General features: G+C 32.5%; 1 protein-coding gene across 1 annotated transcript; it reads left to right on the plus strand.

Moving 5' to 3' along the window:
- Positions 1 to 4949: 4949 nt before the first annotated feature.
- LOC127728125 (cyclin-dependent kinase 5-like) lies at positions 4950 to 20223 on the plus strand. The gene is made up of 11 exons (XM_052235364.1): positions 4950 to 5055; positions 7622 to 7710; positions 8401 to 8468; positions 10445 to 10562; positions 11035 to 11130; positions 12517 to 12591; positions 14714 to 14810; positions 17405 to 17474; positions 18196 to 18256; positions 19029 to 19109; positions 19643 to 20223. The coding sequence occupies exons 1-11, from the start codon at positions 5019 to 5021 to the stop codon at positions 19763 to 19765; spliced, it is 915 nt and encodes a 304-aa protein (XP_052091324.1). The 5' UTR covers positions 4950 to 5018; the 3' UTR covers positions 19766 to 20223.
- The last annotated feature ends 958 nt before the right edge of the window (positions 20224 to 21181 follow it).

A 21181-nucleotide genomic window follows, 5' to 3' on the forward strand; every position in this document is an offset into this window, starting at 1 on the left:
GCCATGTCTAGGACATCAAGATTAATATTGTTAAATATCCTCAATTTTCGAAAAGGCTCATATCTAAGACAAATATAAGGTGGACATAAACAAAAGAACTTAATTGGAAATTATCTTCTGCCAGGTCTCCACAGGCGCACAAAGAGCAGTCCTACAAATGACTACAGTAGAGGAGATGTTTAAGGTCACTAGTCTCGTTTCTAAACTGGCAATGAATTAGATTATTTTTTTCGTGAGCCACTGGAAATGAAAACGGAACTTTTGACTTTGAACATGTCAATTTTCTTACACGATAGAAAGAGAGAGACTTGAACTAATCAGAGCGGATTAAAGGGGCCAGGACCTCCATTTTTGGAGCTTCATATACGATAAATGCATAGACTTTTAAAAGAATCATTCCAAACGTTGGCTTGCAAGCTCCCCCCCCCCCCCCCCCTCCAACTTTTTTCAAAATACTGGATCATAAGCTGCTTATACAGTTAGGAACACGCTTGGTCTTACATCCTTTCTGTACTTATAGATTTTGGCCTAGCACAAGATAACGCTTTCCTCAAATAGTTTATGATAACTCTATACTAAATCCATTGGATGTGTACTGGTTGATATTTCAGTATGACTGCGAAATTATGGTTTATATGTTATAGTTGGAATTTGCTTGTAATAAGCCTTCAGTAACTGTTAGTAGAGGGTCTGGATTGGAGGTCCTTTATTTCTGCATTCTATAATTTTTTTAGGCCATTATACTTTAATCCTTATACTTTTTGCCCATTATTCTCTATTCTTTATATTTAAGCACCTCATTATTCTCTATTCTTTTTTTTTGTTTTGTCCATTTTTCCCTAATCTTTATATTTTTGCCCATTATTCTCTATTCTGTAAACCCCCATTCACACCATCTTAGTATATACTCTTAGATCGGTGTTTTTTTTTTTTTTTTTTTTTTGTCTTTTAGTTATGTCTTTTATGTTTGTTTCATGTCGATCTGAAGAGTCAAGACTTTTCAAACCCATTTTTATAGGTTGTTCTTATGTTGTGTTGTTATACCTATGTTCCATGCAGGTTAAGGGAGGGTTGAGCGCCACATTCTTTATATACCTGGCCTGTCACATGATTTCTTTGGTTGTCGTTGGTTGCTGCCTGTCTTATTTGTTTTTCGTGTGTTGTATTATATCGTTAATCAAGCCGTTCGTTTTCTCTTTTGAATTGTTTCACATTTTTTATGCCGGGTCTTGTATAGCTTTTTGCTTATTGTTGAAGGTTGTACATTGCTCTATATTTATTTACATTCTCGTCGTTTGGTCTCTTGTGAATAGTTGTCTCATTGGTAATTTCAAGTCTTTCAGATACGCAGCCCATAAGATCTTGAATAGTTTACCTACAGTTGAAAAAAAAATACTGGATACTGAATTTTATTTGGCTATATTAATTTACTTCTGTTCAATTATATTCTCTTATATCCATATGTATGTGTGTATGTTACATGACTTGATATATTGATGTCTAAGAGTCTATGCCATGTTTTAAATATGTATGCGTATGTAGAAAAGTACATGCATATAGTCGGTATAAAAGCACCAGTTAAGGAACAAGACGCACACGTAGTTAAAATGCTGATCTCTCATGTGAATTAACTGTGAAACTTTTTGGCATTGGCATTGATTATCGGTTAAATTTTGAATCTCATACCATTAAAAAAATGCATGAAGGTATCGCAGCAATTAAATACTCTTAAATGTTTGAAACATTATTTGAACAAGCTTAAGCAAGCTAACTATATTCCATAGTGCAAAAAAGTGCACGAAAGAGCACTAATATTGTGTAAGAAGACCATGCATTCAGCAAGTTCATACGAAGTTTCTTGAAAAGGCTAAGATATATTAACTGCATATTAAAATACAGATAACATTGGCATTTAAAACCTATAACATAATTCACAAATCAGCACCTGTTTGTTAACATCATCTATCGAATGCAAAAGAGTGTAAATATTTTTTCCAGATATGATAATATCCTAGAAATTCTCCAGGTAAAATCAACATAGCTTTGGTAAAAAGTTTTAGATCTACATCTGCCACTCTTTGGAACAGCCTTCTGGACCATTTAAGGACTGACAAAAGTTTGTGACACTTTGAAAACCTTTTGCAGTCCTGGAATGGATCAGAATGTCATTGTTCTGTATGTAAATGACCTTTTCATGTATTTTTTTTTATTATTTAGTTGTAGTGCTGTTCATCAGTCCTAAATGCATAATTTTGTAGTATGCTTTTGTATTTGTGCTTTAATTTGTAGATGTGCTTTTAATGTGAATTGCACTGCAGTTTTGGCATGTTTATTTGTGCTTGAAATTCCTAGTCGTGTTTCAGTCTTGAATTGTTTTACTTTTGTCATTTCGGGGCCTTTTATAATGACTGACTATGCGATATGGGTTTTGCTCATTGTTGAAGGTGACCTATAGTTGTTAACTTCGGTGTAATTTGGTCTCTGGTGGAGAGTTGTCTCATTGGCAGTTATACCATATTTCCTTCTTTTTATATTTAGCATGTTTAGAATTTGGGTTTAAATTTTGTCAATGTTTTTTTTAGTGTTTATAACCGAGCATGGAATTTAACAAATGTAAATTTGAATACAATATAGAGAGAGAATGGAATTTAACAAATGTAAATTTAAATACGAGAGAGAGAGAGAGAGAGAGAGGGGGGAAACAGAGACAGAGACAGAGAGTTGTGATTGAAACTTTATACAATCTTGATTTAACCTTTTTAAAAATAGGACAAAAACAGTGGGTTTGAGTTGTTCTCTAGAAATATCAACTGTTGTTCCCTAAACAAGTAATTGCAGGAAGCTGGTCTCAATGTGTTTGGAAAGTATGAGTGTCTGAGAGTCTTAGGGTGTTAGGGGACGATCATTCGATATTCTGGAAAGGGGCAGGAGATTCTTTCCAAATTGTTCATTTATTTTCATTTATGTTGCTATGCATGCTTATTTTTTTCCGCGGCTTCAAATTTTTATTTTTGTACACATGTGTATCCTCAAATATCCTGCATTTTATGTTGCAGAATATTCATTTTCATCCTGTCTTGTGCAAAGTCATTGATTTTCAGTTCTTCCCAGGCCAAGACTTGAAGTGATTCATTTTCAAAATCACCCTCCCAGAATATCAAGTGGTCGTCCCCTTAATATGTGCCTGTATGTGAGTGAATGTGTTTTCCTGGTTATTGAGTCTGCTAGTACGAGGCTGTCAGATGAAATAGCAACAAGTTAGTACGTTATCTGACATCATTAACATCTTGTGCGCAACCTACGTTCTGGCTGCCAGTGATGAAAATTTAATGGAATAAGCATGTTGGTTACACTAACTGTATCATTGTACGTGGTATCTATTGAAGACACACCGAGCAGATGTTGGACCATCTCAATCTTGGATACGATTTGGTTGTCAGGTTGTATGTACAGGGACTCGGTTTGCGTATTCCCTGTCTATTTGTATAACTTCATTTACATATAATGAACGTTGGCATACTGAAAAATATGGATATGGATAGTAAACTGCACATTGCTAGAAAACAAAGAGATATTAATGCCAATGTTAAATACGTTAATAAAGTAATACAAATATACAGGAAATACGAAAATAATTTTAAAAAACATTGATTAAATTTGTTTAAATCTGCTAACCGATTCCCTGTGGTTGAATGAGCAGAACAAGGATATTCAAGTTTTGGTCGAATGAGTGCTTGGTACTATGCCTTATTTTCCCGTTTATTCGGTGTTTCACGTTACGTTTTAGGAATTAAACCAAGTGATTTATTACCTATGGATGTTATGTCATCTATATGTTTATCCCATTTGACGTTTTTTATATTCAATAAAATCAATTTTCAAAAATGTCGGAGGCAAATATTGCTACCTTGGACCCGTCCCCCTGAACCATTGCTTCTTCGTTAGTGGTCAAGTATAGCATGACAGGTCATCAATATATAACAGAAACAAGACTTGACCCAAGACCCTTGTGGAACACCAGATGTGACAGGGACTGTGGGTGGTAACTTCCATATATGACTACAGTTTATGTACGGTTCGGAAAGAAATGCATGGATCCAATTAAGTGTTTGTCCAGAGATTCCGTAATATTTTAATCTGAAGTCTGCGATTTCAAAAGCTTGAGTAATGGTAGCATGCTTCCAGTCTGTTGGTGTGTGCCTAGTGTCAAAGGACTTCTTAATATGGGTTGTAATATTGGAGCTATTTGTCGTAACTTGACCATTAATATATTGTATGAACCGGTGGCTAATTTGAGAGGGTGTGTGTTCTTGAGGAGTTTTCTAAAACCAGGTGTAGATATGGTTAAGTGTGAAATATTCGGGTCGTTTCGGTAGGCCCATTATACATTTGGTATCACTATGGTATTAACGGGTTCTTATGCAAAAACTGATTGGAATTGATCGTTGACATTTTCAGTGGTGTCTGTTTTGAACTTCCATCTTTTTCTTTGAATTTTTGTATGTACTTGATGGTCTTGTCTGAATATTAAGTTGGTCTGGTTAGTTTCAATGATTCATGATAAGTTAGGTCACAAATAATTGATTCGAGTGTATTTCCAGTATAAGTTTATGTATTTGTCAGAGTAATTATAATATCTTTGCGTTTCTATCGTATTTTTTTTATAATTGATTAGTTTTCTAAGTCGTGAGTTAGTTATACAGGACAGTGAGTCTGTGCTTGTATGTTACTGAACGATATTGTTGATGGAATGTTTGCGGCATCAATTGTATTTGTTACAGTAGTCCTGAGGTATGAGTCCCATGCAGTCATTCATAACATGCATACATATTCAAGGTGCAGTCTTTTCTAATTTGATTTGGAAAGTTCCAATAAATTATTTCTACATTGACAGGGTAGTGCCTAATTTGGCACGTGTCGAAACAACTACGTGTCGAAAGTAAATTTCACCTCATTTACATGGTTGCGCTCCCCTGTACGATAACTCCCCGGAAAGGAAAATTGTTCCTTCCTAGAAAATGCAAAAATATGAAAAATTAGAGAAAATAGGAGAAGGTTTGTAAAATTTAGGAAAGATATGAATGAGAATGTAATAATTATAGTAGATTATTGGTAGTTCGTTTTTTACTACAAAGAAGAAACTACATTCTTACGTTACATTTTTTGTATATGTTGTAAATAACTGAATAAATTATATGTCAGCTCTCTCACTATCCTAGCAAATTGTTAATTCAAAGAAAAAAAATCTTCATTTAATCTATACAAAGCTTGTTTAAATATTATATTTGATGAGTTTTAATGAAATCTCTATGTCTCACTTAGTATTACAGTTGTATTTTTATGAAAGAAATATTCCATCAAAGATCCTATGAAACAAACACCGATTACCGTGGATCTCTGACAAATTAAGACGTCAAATAAACAAGAAAAAAAAAACTGTACGAAAAGCGAAAAAACAGCAAATACACTGAGAAATATAAGAAGATGAAAGATCAGGTACAAAAAGAACGAAGGAAAGCCTACTGGGAATATATTGAAAAACTATTCTGTGATCTTCCCATCAATAAACCAGATTTTCCAACACAAAATCAGAGTAAACCTTAAAAGCTTTTTCAATATATCAAGTCAATAAGAACTGACAAATCTGGCATATCTGCACTAAAGTCTAAAGAAAGACGGCAACATCATTACAGACGCTACAGAGAAAGCAAATCTTTTAAACAAACATAATTTCAATCTGTATTTACCCCAGTAACAAATGACCCAATACCAAACAAGGGCATCAGTTCACATCCTAAAATCAGTAAATTACATATAACATGAAAAGGGATCGAAAAGCTCTTAAATAAGATCAACCCTCATAAAGCCACCGGCCCAGATAATATCAATGGCTGCTTACTCAAAGAAATGCAGACACAAATCGCACCATTATTCTGTGCCAAATTTTCAAAAAATCCTATATCACTGGAATCACACCTAATGACTGGAAACATGCTAGAGTTGCACCGGCATATAAAAAGGTGGACAAACATAAACCGGTCAATTATAGACCAATCTTATTAACTTGTATTTGTTGCAAGTTAATGGAGCGCATAGTCACGTCACACATTATGAAACATCTTGAATCAAATAACATTTTGTAGGACCTCCAACATGGCTTTCAGCACTCTCAATCTTGCGAAACACAACTACTTTCCTTCATCCAAGAACTTCAATCCATAAACAATTCAAATACACAAGCAGATCTTATAATAATGGACTTTGCAAAAGCCTTTGATAAAGTTCCACATCGTCACTTACTGTACAAATTAAATCATTTTGGCATCAATGGAAACACATTAAACTGAATCTCTGCATTCCTCTCCGACCGTACTCAGACAGTTGTTCTGGAGGGAAGATCACCAAGCACAGTCCCAGTCACCTCTGGGGTTCCACAAGGTACTGTCTTAGGTCCAGTCCTACATGTATTCTTGGCCTAATTAACGACCTCCCAGACTACCTTACTCATAGCAAACTAAGATTATTTGCCTATGACAGTATCATTTACATGCCAGTTAAATCCCAGGGTGACTTCCTCAAACTGCAAGCTCATCTTGATGCAGCTGCAAAATGAGAAGTGGACTGGCTGATGGCCTTCCACCCAGACAAGTGTACTGTTCTCTCTGTCACAACTAAACGTCAACCTTTACAACATAATTAAACTCTTCACAATCACATTTTAGAAACTGTTACATGTGCTAAATACCTAGTCATCACACTACAATCTAACCTCAAATGGGACAAACATATAGATGACAATATTTCGAAAGCCAATAAAACACTCAGCTTTCTTAGAAGATATCTGAAAAGATCAAATCAAAACATTAAGAGCCAGGCATACCAAACACTTGTCTGTCCCAAACTTGAGTACTCTTGCTCGGTTTGGGACCCCCACACTTCAGAATCTATCTTGAAGATAGAGATGGTCCAAATTTATACATCCAAAGACTCGTACAGATTTTCATTTTTCCCATACACAATAACACAATGGAATCTCCTACCAACTACAGTTGTTAATTCACAGATAGTCGACTCTTTCAGAGAGCAGCTTACATATGCTGTTCTCTCCACTCTCATTTAAATAGCTTTATCTCCTGTACATAGTTTTAATCACTACGTCTGTTCTCTGCACCGTTTTTTTTTTGTATATAACTTTATATTAACTTGTTTTAAATAAATAGGCCACGTATGCACCAGTTATTAACCATCTTTATTCAGATGAAAGACTGGAAAACATAAAGAAGAAGAAGAAGAGTGCAACAATCATATTGCATGTGAAGCTTAGCAATTGTGGAATTGAATTGAAAGAAATTATTGAGAAATACCTATCTTTCATTATTAAGTTTAAACAAAGATGATGAAATAAAATTGTTAATTACATGTTTTGCTGTATAAAAAGTTAACTCATTGCCATAGAAAATGTAAAGGAAATGACTTTTGTAGAATATTGATCACAAAAAACACAAATTTCCACTTATACTAAGCATGTAAGTTTTTACATAGTAGTTTAAGAATAGAATATGGATCTGTTTTAGGTAAGAGGTGATTTTTAAAATACATCAAAACTTAACTTTCATTATAGGAACATATGGTACAGTTTTCAAGGCAAAGAATCGGGATACACACGAAGTTGTAGCTTTAAAGAGAGTACGACTAGATGATGATGATGAAGTAAGATAAACTAGTCTTATTCAGTAAAGATAGATAATATAAAAATAAGGAGATGTTGTATGATTGCCAATGAGACAATAATCTACCGGAGACCAAAGGATATGGATGTAAGCAACTATATGTCACCATAGGGTCTTCTACAATGAGCAAAACCCATACCATATTGTAATCAATAAAAGTCCCAAGCATGTCAAAATATGAAAATATTCAAACATGAAAACCAAACAACCTACCAACTCACTATGCTTGAAAAATACAATTTATATTTTTACAATTATGTTCATAGTACAAATAACTCAGTAAATATATATAACAAAAACATACTTTCCATAGAATATCTTATATAAACAGTTTATTTTACAAAGTAAGATACATTTGTAAAATAACTTTTTTGAAAGCATTGCAACTAAATATAAATTGTAAAATTTCTTAAAAGCATTGCAACTATATATATATAATACATTGTAAATTGCACAACTTATATTCTTTTTAAAGATTTCTGTTCCAGATATGATACAGAATGAATTTTCTGTGTCAAAGCAAGTTGGAAAAGATCAAATTAATTTCTTTCTGATTTAATTTTAACAGTGATATTCTGAAACAATTTTTATTGTACAAAGATGCCAAAACATGATACATTTACATGAACATTCAGAAATGGTGAAAGTACTGATTAATTGTATTTTACAGGGTGTTCCAAGTTCAGCTTTAAGAGAAATTTGTTTATTGAAGGAATTAAAGCACAAGAATATAGTCAGGTACAAATAATGTTTGTGTCGTCTGCATGGCAGCAAATATGAAGATCTTTTCTCTATGTCATCATCTGCATCATTGTTTTTTTCCTCTTATTTACAACTCATACACTTCAAAACAGAAACTGACAAAACTTTTACATATTCTTTTAAAAACAAGAAATGCTATAAAGCACCATTTAGTTTGTTTGTTGTTTTTGTTAGAGTCAAATAGCAGATATTGGACTTTTCAGTAGTGATAAATGTACAAATGTATATGTATCTTATCCACAATTCCTCTGAAGCCACTGTGTAGAAATTTTCCCAATTAAAAGGCAGCCTTTCAAAGGAAATATATATTTCCACCATTTATTTTACTTTTGAAAAAAAAATGATTTCTCTAGTTTGATATGTTAATTGGGGGGGGGGGGGGGGGGATTTATACATACCTGCAACAAAATCCAACTAAACCTTACTAAAATCTTCAATAGAAAGTTTACACTCTGTGCTATTATTTGTTGATATCATTGTTTTTTTTAGGTTTTCTACATAATCCACATAGGTCATGAGAGTTGTTTTCCTAAATTTATCTTGTAACAATGCAATCATGCATTAGTAGATTTGTCAGAAATGGCAAATGATGTAATTCTATATCTTTGATTTTTGGGGTTATCATGTATTATTCTGAAAACTCTTCTGAAATTGCAATTTTTTAAGTAAAAAGGGAAGTATTGTATTTCTTTATCACCTTGATTTCAAAGCTTTTCATCAGTTAAAATAACAATTTTTTTATTTTTGATTACGCTCACAAACATGCCATTGGTGTCCTTTCCTACAACACCTTATTTTTGTAATTCAATGATATTTCATGACATTATACATTTTGTATAGGTTTACATTCCCTTACATTTGGTAACTGACCTACGTTTATGCTTTGTGACTTTGATAAAATTTTATGTTAAGATTGGTATTTCTGATCGTGATTTACACTACATATACACTCCTCTTCTATAGTTCTTGAACATTTAAATGACTGACCACAATTTGGTGCTCAAGTGACATGGATGAATTTTGCATTTGAGTTTATTCTTCTGTGACACATATATATCTAAAACAGTTTTGTAATGATATTATTAGTTACACTGTGCTAGTGACCTAATACAATATATTCCGGGTCAGTAAATTTCAGATGGGGTGAAAGCGAGCACACTGTGTAACAAATTTATCTTGCACTATCTTAACGTGGAATTCAGACTAGTGGCCTGATAAAGTCTTCGATATTGAGAACCTACTTTTATTGGGTGGATAGCTGTCTCATCGGCTGTCATACCACATCTCCTTATTTTTATAATAACAATTTGTTAGCCTTTAATGTGTTTTCTGCATTTATTTTCAATCGTTTATCATCAATTTTGTCATCTGTTGTCCGAGTGAAATGTTTCAGATTTTTCTTCAACGTCATGTTGTTTTTATAAAGGGAGGTATCACTGCTACTAACCGTGTATTAAATAAAACATGCCCACTAACCCAATATTAAATATACAGGGTCTCCACATGTTCGCTTTTAACCAATGATATTCATAGGAGGTAAGATAATTCTATATATTACTGCAATTCTCTTATGTGGAACAGCACAGTTCTGTATAATTGTTGTCATTTTGCTTTGAGGTGAATGTTCATAAAGGCCGCCGAAGGTAGGAAGTCCTTATCTTACAGTTACTGAACTCTTAAGCTTATATATAGTGTGTAACTTTTTTTAATTGAATATTTATTGAATATTTTTCCACACAAAAAGAAGAAAAATTGAAAATTGATAAAATACTCTTATTTAACAATATAGTTGCATTCATGGCATATTCAAGATATATTTGAATATAATATTTTAAATACAATATTCATCTATTCACAGAGAAACGAAAAATCATTATTATTAAATACAGACATTGTTTTTTTATTAATCATGAATCATGAAAAAATTGATAATTTATGAAATAATCTTTCAGACTGCATGATGTGTTACACAGTGAGAAGAAACTAACATTAGTATTTGAATACTGTGATCAGGATCTGAAGAAATACTTTGATAGTTGTAATGGTGAAATCGACCAGGATACAGTTCAGGTACTACTGTAATCAAATCTCTTCTTAGTGTGCCAGTCTCTGAATAATATTGCTAAATCATCCTTGAAAGGTCTTTGACATAGTTGTTGTCCTGATGGTGAAGTGCTGAAGATCATCTACAAGAAAAGAAATGTCATCCTCTTACATTTCTGAAATAGTTGGCAGTCAAATTCATTACTGAAATAAAGTGTTCAATCCATGGTGGGGCAAATAGGACTCCTTCTTTTTCGATTGCCAAAGAAAAATAATTTTTAAATCTAATGTTTCTCACAATTTATATAATTTTTAGCATAAAATCAACCAATTTTTTTTCTCACCTTTTAGGAATTATGCCTCACAAAATACACTATATGCAGCTAATGATCAAAGATACAGTGTACTTATTTATTTATTATTTAAATATGCCCCTACTTTCTTTATTTAAAAAAGGTCTATTCCTCTAATATTTGCCCCTTTAATTTTATCTTTGCAGTCATTTTTGTACCAGCTGTTGAGAGGTTTAGCATTCTGTCATTCTAACAATGTACTCCATCGTGATCTCAAACCTCAGAATTTACTTATTAATAAGGTAAGTATGATACCAGTTATAGTTTATTTTTATCAATTATATATTGTAATGAAGAAAGCCACTAGAAAAGTAATATATGAAGGCATACAAGTCTAAAAAATTATACATTGTAATTCAGAATAATTTAGCATGTGAGAGACTTTCTACCAGATTTAGAACCTGTGTACTGTTTATAACTTGTGTACTAGAACTTAAAAATCTGGCTCAGTGCTCAGTGTTTCAGTCTTGTACCAAAAGGGTTCATTTTGACTTTCATATCAAATTTACAGGTTCAAGTCCTGATTTGCATATAAAAATAAGGAGATGTGGTAGGATTGCCAATGAGACAACTATCCACCAAAGTGGATGTAAGCAATTACATAATGATAATGTTTGCCACTTAAACACCACTCCATCATCAACATCTATCAGAATTAACATTTCGTGTAAAGATTTAACCCCACTCCATTACCAACATCTATCAGAATTAACATTTCGTGTAAAGATTTAACCCCACTCCATCACCAACATGTATCAGAATTAACATTTCTTGTAAAGATTTAACCCCACTCCATCACCAACATCTATCTGAATTAACATTTCGTGTAAAGATTTAACCCCACTTCATCACCAACATCTATCAGAATTAACATTTCGTGTAAAGATTTAACCCCACTCCATCACCAACATCTATCAGAATTAACATTTCGTGTAAAGATTTAACCCCACTCCATCACCAACATCTATCAGAATTAACATTTCATGTATTGGAATGTTAATAAGAATGATTCTTATAATTACTGTAATGAAGTGAAAATACAAAAATGTCTACATGATTATTGCTTGTACTACATGTTAAAAAATCATTGTGCCATTGCCATGAGAATAATATGAGCAGACTGAAGCTCCAAGAAAACATTAGATTTTAAAAGTTTGGAAAGTTTTAACAGGATTTCAGTAATTTTCAACATTTGTGTTGAATGATTATGTTCAACTGCTGTCAGGGGTCAGAATAGATGCAGTTTCAAAGATATCAGAATGTTATTTAAAGTAAGAATTTTTTCACACAATTTTGGTCATTTTGAGATGATTTTAAAGTTTGGGTCCTTTTTTCAAACTGTCAAATTTATATTAAATTTACAGTATCAACAAAGTTGTATTGATGGTTTCACTGCATTTTAACACTTCATGAAATTGTTTACCTTTTTTCTAAAAACATTCAAGAGTGATTTGGGGAATACAACAGTTTAAAATTGAAATGATTTTAATCAACCTTTTATGAGACCCTAGGTATAAAATTATTCATAGAGAAAAAAATTCACACTCATTTTCAAAAAAAATAAAACCTCATTAAATGTTCTTCTTAACAATGTATTTCATTACTAATTTAAATGATACTATTTACAGAATGGTGAATTGAAGCTAGCAGATTTTGGATTAGCCAGAGCATTTGGAATACCAGTCAGATTTTATTCTGCAGAGGTAAAATAGGGCTGCACCTATAATAGTGTGTCAATACAGAAACATAATTAAGTATAAATTTCATTAATTCCTTATTAAAGTGAAAATACATAGGAAAAAACTAGATTTATTGTTTATTTGTTTCAACTATCAGTAATAGGTCAATGTGTTCAGAATTAAAAGTGTGTTGTTATTCATTCATTTAAATAAAACAGTAACCACTGTACCTTGGTTTTATACAGAAAAATCAGTGTCTCTTTTCATGCAGAAACTAATTATCATTTTCCATAATAAAATTGTTTCATTACAACAGTACATAAATAACAACACATAGCTGAGAGGGTGATAGAGCAGTCAGTTTTGCCTGGGTTGACAACTTGACAATGTTTTATTCGAAGGTTAACAATCTCCTCAATCACCACTTAGCTTTGTGTTATTTTTATGCCCCTGCCGTAGCGGAGGGGGCATTAAGTTATACCCTTGTACGTCCGTCTGTCTGTCCGTCCGTCCGTCCGTACGTACGTCCGTCCGTCCTTCCGTACGTCCCAAAGTTATACACAATGCTTATTACCACTAAATAAAGATCAAGTTTGAATTTTGGTGGCGTTACTTTTACTGTTCTAGAGTTAGGCCCTTTACAAATGGAAGGTTTTTTTTTTTTTTTTTTTTCTAAATATCAAGTCATTTTTAAAATTGGAGTTATCTTCCTTTGTCCATGTTTATAGTTGAATCAACTTCAATCAATGCTTCATACAATGCAATGTTTAATTTTGCCTTCCACTGATAAATTAAAGCAATTTTTACCCTTCATTTCTAAAATTTTTTTAGTCTTCTTTAAAAATTGGAGTTATCTTTCTTTGTGCATAATGGTAGTTGAATCAACTACAACCAATGCTTTATACCATGCAATATTCAATTTTACTTCCTACTGATAAATTAAAGCAATCTTTACCATTCAGTGCTTACAAGCACTTTGATTACTGTTCAAGGTTTATGCCCCTTTACAAATGAAAAAATTGCTGAATTTTTCGTTTTCATTCTCTAACTTGAGTTTGTCTTAACTAAATGTAATTTCTAAAAATATCAATGTCATTATTCAAGTAATTTCTAAAATTGGAGTTATCTTTCTTTGTCCATGATTATAGTTGAATCAACTGCAATCAATGCTTTATACAATGCAATGTTTAATTTTGCCTTCCACTGATAAAACACGGATCAAGTTGAATTTGGGTAGTGTCACTTTAACCATTATTGAGTTATGCCCCTTTTTAAATCGAACGATTTCAAAATTTTTAGTTTCCATTCTGTAACTTAAGTTTGCCCCAACCAAACATTGTGAAACCTATACACACTATTCATTACCTCAAAACTGAGATAATGTACATTTTTTTGTTTCCGTTCTCTAACTTTAATTTGCCTCAACCAAATGTTATGAAACTTATACACAATGCTTATTACTACATTATACAGATTAAGTACGAAATTTGGTGGTGACACTTTTACCATTCTTGAGTTATGCCCCTTTATAAACTTAAAAACTGCTGAATTTTGCGTTTCTGTTCTGTAACTTTAGTTTGTCTCAACCAAATGTTATAAAACTTGTACACAATTACTATTACTGTTCTTCAGTTATGTTCCTTTATAACTATATTTTTTTTTTTTTTTTGTGTTATTAATTCATTTTACTGAATGTTCTGTTATTATTTTCATGAATTTTAAGTTGAAAGTAAAAACTATGACTTCATGTACATCACAACCATTCGTATTTAATAAAGTTCACAAATGATCGTGCGTCTCAGTGAATGGTTATGGAATTTAAGCCATGGGATAGAGTAGCATGTCTTCCTTGTATTAATTAATCAAAATCTGGTATTTGAACATGAAGAATGATAACAAATGGTCAAAGAAAGGAAAATTCTTATAACATTCCAAGTTAGTATAAATCGATAATGTTTTTATAGGTGATGACGCTGTGGTATAGACCTCCAGATGTACTTTTTTAAATCGATAATGTTTTTATAGGTGGTGACACTGTGGTATAGACCTCCAGATGTACTTTTTTAAATCGATAATGTTTTTTAGGTGGTGACAATGTGGTATAGACCTCCAGATGTACTTTTTTAAATCGATAATGTTTTTATAGGTGGTGACACTGTGGTATAGACCTCCTGATGTACTTTTTGGTGCTAAGATGTATTCAACATCAATAGACATGTGGTCTGCTGGATGTATATTTGCAGGTATAAATATAATTATAACATAATAGGACAATGTTATGATGTCTTGTTTAAAAAATGTTTCAGATGCCCCGCCCCCCTGCTAACCAACATTGCCGATATGACTAAACACAGAACATACAGGGTAAAAGGTTTTGTCTATTTTCTTGTAAAGCACTAGAGATAGAGAAAATATGATACAGCAATAATGTTCAGAATATAGAGCTCTATGTAATTTCTGTTTACAATAAAACTGTTAGACCACTTCTTATATGAGTTATTGCACTGAAATGACGAATTTCATGAATTTTTGCTTTTTTGTCTATTATCTTGAAAACTATAATAGATAGATAGAAACTTTAAACATCAAAAATGATCAGCAAGACAAAATCTACAAGTAAGTCAACCTGGCCAAAATCGTCAGTCATCTCCTTATTGTATTAATTGCTTTTTAATTGCAATTTTTTACCAATTTTTGCATTTTGGCCTATTATTTTGAAAACTATAATAGATAGATAACAACATAAAAACAAAATTAATCAACCAGACCAGATCTACTAATAAGTCCTATTGGCCAAAATTGTCAGTTGACTCATAATAGGAGTTTTTGCCCTTAAATGACAATTTTTATACGACCGCAAAATTTTTTTTGGGATCGTATATTGGTATGATGTTGTCGTCGTCTGCGTCGTTGTCCGAACCCACATTGGTTTCCGGACAATAACTTTAGTTTAAGTGAATGGATCTCTATGAAATTTTTTAAGAAGGTTCAATACTACAAAAGGAAGGTTGGGATTGATTTTGGGGATGATGGTCCCAACCGTTTAGGAATTAGGGGCCCAAAAAGAGGCCCAAAACAAGCATTTTTCTAGTTTCAGGATAATAACTTGTGTATAAGTATTTCTATTGCTCTGAAATTGTACCACAATGTTTAATACCACAAGTAGAAGGTTTGGATTCATGTTAGGGGTTATGGGGCCAACAGTTTAGGAATTAAGGGCCAAAAAGGGGCCAAAAACAAGCATTTTTCTAGTTTCCAGACAATAACTAGTGTGTAAGTGTATGGATCTCTCTGACATTGTACCACAAGGTTCTATATAACATAGGGAAGGCTAGGATTGAGTTTAGGGTTAATTGCCCCAATTATATAGGAATTAAGGGCAAAAAAAGGGCCAAAAAAAAGCATTTTTCTAGTTTCCAGACAATAACTTGTGTGTAAGTGTATGGATCTCTCTGAAATTGTACTACAAGGTTCCATACTACAAAGGAAAGGCTGGGATTGAGTTTTGGGGTTATTGCTCCAAGGGGGGTTTCAAAAAGTTGGGGGGGGGGGGGGGTTTCTCAATTTTTTTAAGGGATTCATATTTTTTTTTCAAAATTTTTAAAATTTCGAATTTTTGAAAAGTTTCAAGAAGAAATCTTCAATTGCACAGTATTGGGCAATGGATTTATAAGATCTTTGACCACATTTATTTTGTGTCAGAAACCTCTATTATGTCAAAAATTATCACAATCCAAATTCAGACAGTATCAAGCTTGAATATTGTGTCCAAATTTGCCCTAACTGTTCAGGGTTCGACCTCTGCGGTCGTATCAGGCTGCGCTCAACGAAGCATTTTATTACTACTATTATGTGTTCTTGCCTATTATCTTGAAAACTATATTCCATAGATATAAACTTTAAAATGCAAATGTGATCTGCAAGACAAGTTCTGCAAATAGGTCAGTATAGATGAAATTGTCAGAAAACTGTTGTCTTTTTATAGGATTTTAGTCATGAATTATGCTCTTGTCTAAAATGTTGATAGTGTCCTTTGTGTCCATTGCACATAGACCTTGGTGATTAACAGTCTTTATAAAGCCTCTAGTAACTGTAGCCTAAGCCTGGTTGTTAAAAACTATCGTGTTAAATAACTTGACTGAACAAAAATTGTGTATGTTTCATTTAAGTATGTACCATGTTTAGATTTAGAACAAGATCAAAACATCTTTGTCCTGAAATATAAGTTTTATGTTTTAAGCACCAGAAAATCAGTAATTTTACAATTCTGTACGACAGTGTACAACCTAAGTCTGTGTTAAAATTTATTTATCATTAGTTAATATCTAATATAGAAGCATGTCCTGTCTCTCAAAAGATACAAGGAGATATGATTCAGTACACAGATTGTGTTGAATTTAACTTGTGCGTGCTCAACCCATGAGGCTTCTTTAAATAAGAAACAAACAACAGTGAACGCTATAAAAGAGAAGTGGAAGATACCAAAGAGATTTTCAAAACTCATAAATGACCACAATCAAACAACAGTATACAAAACACAACATAATAAACTAAAGCTGAGCAACACGAACCCCACCAAACACTGTGGATGATCTCAGGTGCTCCTGCAAGGTAAGCAGATCCTGTGCCACATGTGGTGTACTTCGTGTTGCTCATGTAAGTAAAGCAGATCCAGCTTTACATGTGGCACCCTTTGTGTTGCTTATTTAAGTAAAACAGATCCTGCTCTACATGTGACACCCGTCGTATCTAGTAAACAAGGTTTTAACTCAATTAACTTAATTAACTTAAACTAAAGATAAGCAGCCATAACAAAATATACGATTATGCTTTTTAGAACTTGCCAATGCAGGAAGGCCATTGTTTCCTGGTAATGATGTAGATGATCAACTCAAAAGAATATTCAAGTATCCTTTATTATAGGCTGTATAATTTCAAAGCCATGTAATGTTAGTCTTTGTTCAGATTGAAAAAAGAGGAAGAGTGGTTATGGCCTTATTTTGGCATAAGAAAGGAAGTACAAAGTCTTCGCTAAATCTCCATATAGGATTAAAAATAATTTTGCATTGAAATAGTTTTAAGGTATATTCATACTGTTAACTGAAGGCTTTTTAAAATAATGTGAAGATACACCAAAATTTGAAGATCCAAAGAGGTCAAATTTAAGTTTGAAGATCCAAAGAGGACAAAGCTTTCATTTTTGTCAAAAATTTCTTTGAGTAAGGTAGAAATATGGAGCACATGCTAGAACTACAATCATAGACAAAACATGGAGTTAAATGATCAGTCTGTTCTTGTGTGACGTTTATGAGCAAGTCCATGGACATTTGAAAATAAACCATTATTTATTCATTTTAAAGAAATTACTTTAAAGGGTCCTTTCTATGAGGTCATGACAATATTTATAGAGATACCATGGCTCCTAAACTACATAGTTTTATTTTCATATCAAAATCACTTATTGGTATGTGTATTGATGACCCGTTTTTATATAGTTTGGTTGCATCTAAGTGTTTAGTGGGTTGAGATATAAAGAGCAATGATAAAGAATGATTGAACATCAAGAAATAGGAAAAACAGTGATCATCTTCCACCAACATCGATTTATTGGGCCTTAATGTACAACAGATTGTTAAGTACACCTACAGACGATACCTGGCCAGGAATGTCTCAATTACCGGAATATAAGGTATCTATAACTTTTAAATAGCTGAGGTTACAAATTACTGGGTCACTGACAAAGGCTAATCATTTGAACTTGTAAAGATTTTAAGTTTTCTTCAATGATGTTGAGGATTTAAAGTGGAAATAAAGTACATTCAGTGTCCATAAATCACAATTTCATATCTCAGTGTGAATTGTCTTAGAGCATCATTACCATACAAAAATTTCATGAAATTATTTTTTATAAAGAATTCTGTTCATTGCCACTGTTAAACAAATACATGAAAAAATAGAAACAATTGTTTCTGAATTTTAGGTTGTTGGATCATCTATTCATGATCAGTATGATTACAAGCTACAGAATACTATAAAATGTTGAACTACCTTAATCTGCTCTTCTTTAAGTAGGTCATTATATAGGTATAAGTAAAAGATTCTCTAATTATTTTGTTGTCAATAGAATATTTTTGTGCAAGTTTTCAAGTATTGAATAATTTATGTTTCTTTTTTTTTTTTGAGATGTATTTCTAGTCCATCACTATATATCTGTTACATCATCAATTTGACAACAAGAATTAGATTAACTCTCTGATATTGTATTTTATAGTTATTTTCTTATATTGAGCTCTAATTTTTTTTTTTTTTGTGATAATTTTTCATGTCTGGCTTCTAGAGCGATATGAGTTTTTCTCAGTCAAGTAGACAGAAATTGTAGCTTAGAAACACCCTCTCCTGTTGAAATACCATCCATAATCTATAAATATTACCCACATCTTTATTTTTTTTTTATTTTGCAGCCTTTTCCATTATATCAAGTTACTACTATATGGCAACAAGTTGTGCCAAAGCTCAGTGCTAAAGGTCGTGACCTTTTACAGGTTTGTATTAAATTTTTACATTCTTACTTCAGTTTCTTTATAAACATTATTTGCCTTTATTCTTGACACTAAGATACTACTCCCCTTAAAAAGAGAAGATTGTGATAATATGCTGCTACCTGATTTGATTCCCATTGCATATTTATGTACGTTCAATTTCAAGCCAAACTTTGAATGAACAGAAAAGTAAACAAAATGCTAAAATTTAAATACCTTTTAAATTCAGACTTTTCCTTATGGAGATAAATTGAGACAAATTTTTTAGGTAATTAATTACAAGAACTCATTTTCAGCCTCTTGATCATCTTCATCTAATGGTCAGTTAGATTCCTACCAATTTTTTTTTTATATTATTCACTTACTTTGACACTTATTTTTATTTATTTATTTGCAATCATCATTCTGACTCTGACATAGTATATGATAAGGTTAATTCTTTAAAATTTATTTTTGATAATTAGGTAGACATAAAATTTGCATTTTGAATAAAAGTTAATGGAAAATTGAATACCAATATTTTTTTGTCTTTGTAGAGATTACTGGTATGTAACCCTCCAGGTAGATTATCAGCAGAAGACGGACTACAGCATGCTTATTTCCAAGACTTAGACCCAGCAGTGAAAAATGATTCAAATGTCTTATCTCATGGGAGATAACATTAAGCCCAAAATACATTTTGGATATTGTCCCTAGATGTCAGTACAAGTGTGTTTCATTTGGTACAGATGGATAGAAATTACTCTGTCCAACAATTTCTGTTGTGATCATATCTTGTTGTAACCATGGAAACTGGGTAATCAGAAAAAACTTGTGCATTAGAAAAGGAATGGAATTGGAAAAAGGTTGCAAATTATGACATTATCATGTGCAGTCAAATGCTTTAAAATGTTTTTAACAAGTGGTAATCCAGATTTTTATTTGTTTTTATTTTATCAAGGGACAACATATGATTTTCTTTGGGGGCAGGGGGAGGACAGGAGGATTTTGAAAATGAATATCATGGCTTTGTAAGAGCGGAAAATAAATAACCTTGCATAAGACAGGATGAAAATGAATATTCTGCAACACAAAATGCAGGAAACAGTTGTGTACAAAAGTTTAAAGTAAATTTTCATGCAACAAAGCCACGAAAAAAAAAAGCATGGGTAGCAACAGATGAAAATCCTCCTGCTCCCCTGAATATAAAATGGTCGTCCTTTACCTTTTTGAGAGACAGAAAAGGTAAGATTCCATAAAGCAATTTTTTTTTCTGGAAAGAGTGGGTCTGCTTTTTCCATTTTCACATGCTACATTGATCTTTGAAGACCCAAATTTTGCTAAGCACCTGTCGTATCTACCTGACAAATATTTTGTTGTCCCTGCATATAAAACCCCCAAAGAACATCTTTTTGAATATAAATCACATTACATCAACTGCTTGACAAAATAATAAAGTATTGACAATTCAATCAGAAACTGAACATATACCCTATGACACTTACCAAAGAGAAAATCCTGATTAATCATAGGTTAGTTCAATGTTCCTTGGAATTTCAAGCAAAGATGAAGATCTGGATCTTCTTTCACTATTTTGGATACCTAAATTACATATTTAAGTCTCCCAAACGAAGTTTGGGAAGACTTATTGTTTTTGCTCAGTTCTTATTATTATTATTATTCTTCTTCCTCTTCCTCTTCCTCTTCCTCTTCCGCCGCTTTTAAATTTGAACTTGTCCGCACCCGTTCTCCAAAACCGCTTGTCAGATTAACTTAGGGTTTCACAATATGTTAGACTAACATGTCTAGTGGTGCAATCAGGGTTTTGTTTGTGCAATGGGGTTTATAAAGGGGTACTTTGAGGGGCAAAAACAAAAGAGGGTTTTACTATAGAACCCTATGGGATTTTATTTTTTAAAATTTTCAAATGATTATAAATTGAAAACCGTTTGTGATAGACACAATCTTTTTTAATTGAAAATGTTCTAAATGATAAAACCCATTAAATGAAATACAGGGTTAGTCCCCAGGGGTCACCCCCACCCCCTGCCATTTAAGAATGTTCTAATACCTTGTAAGTGGTCAAGATCCCCACC

Source organism: Mytilus californianus, unplaced genomic scaffold (assembly GCF_021869535.1).
Source record: "Mytilus californianus isolate M0D057914Y unplaced genomic scaffold, xbMytCali1.0.p SCAF_2, whole genome shotgun sequence".
In the NCBI taxonomy this organism is placed as follows: domain Eukaryota; kingdom Metazoa; phylum Mollusca; class Bivalvia; order Mytilida; family Mytilidae; genus Mytilus; species Mytilus californianus.

Bases quoted from the DNA above. Each gene is read 5' to 3' on its own strand.
- LOC127728125 (XM_052235364.1), top strand. From the start codon at position 5,019: ATGCAAAAATATGAAAAATTAGAGAAAATAGGAGAAG. The intron at 17,475-18,195 runs GTATCCTTTATT...AATGTACAACAG, and splicing joins CAACTCAAAAGAATATTCAA to ATTGTTAAGTACACCTACAG. The intron at 18,257-19,028 runs GTATCTATAACT...TTTATTTTGCAG, and splicing joins CTCAATTACCGGAATATAAG to CCTTTTCCATTATATCAAGT.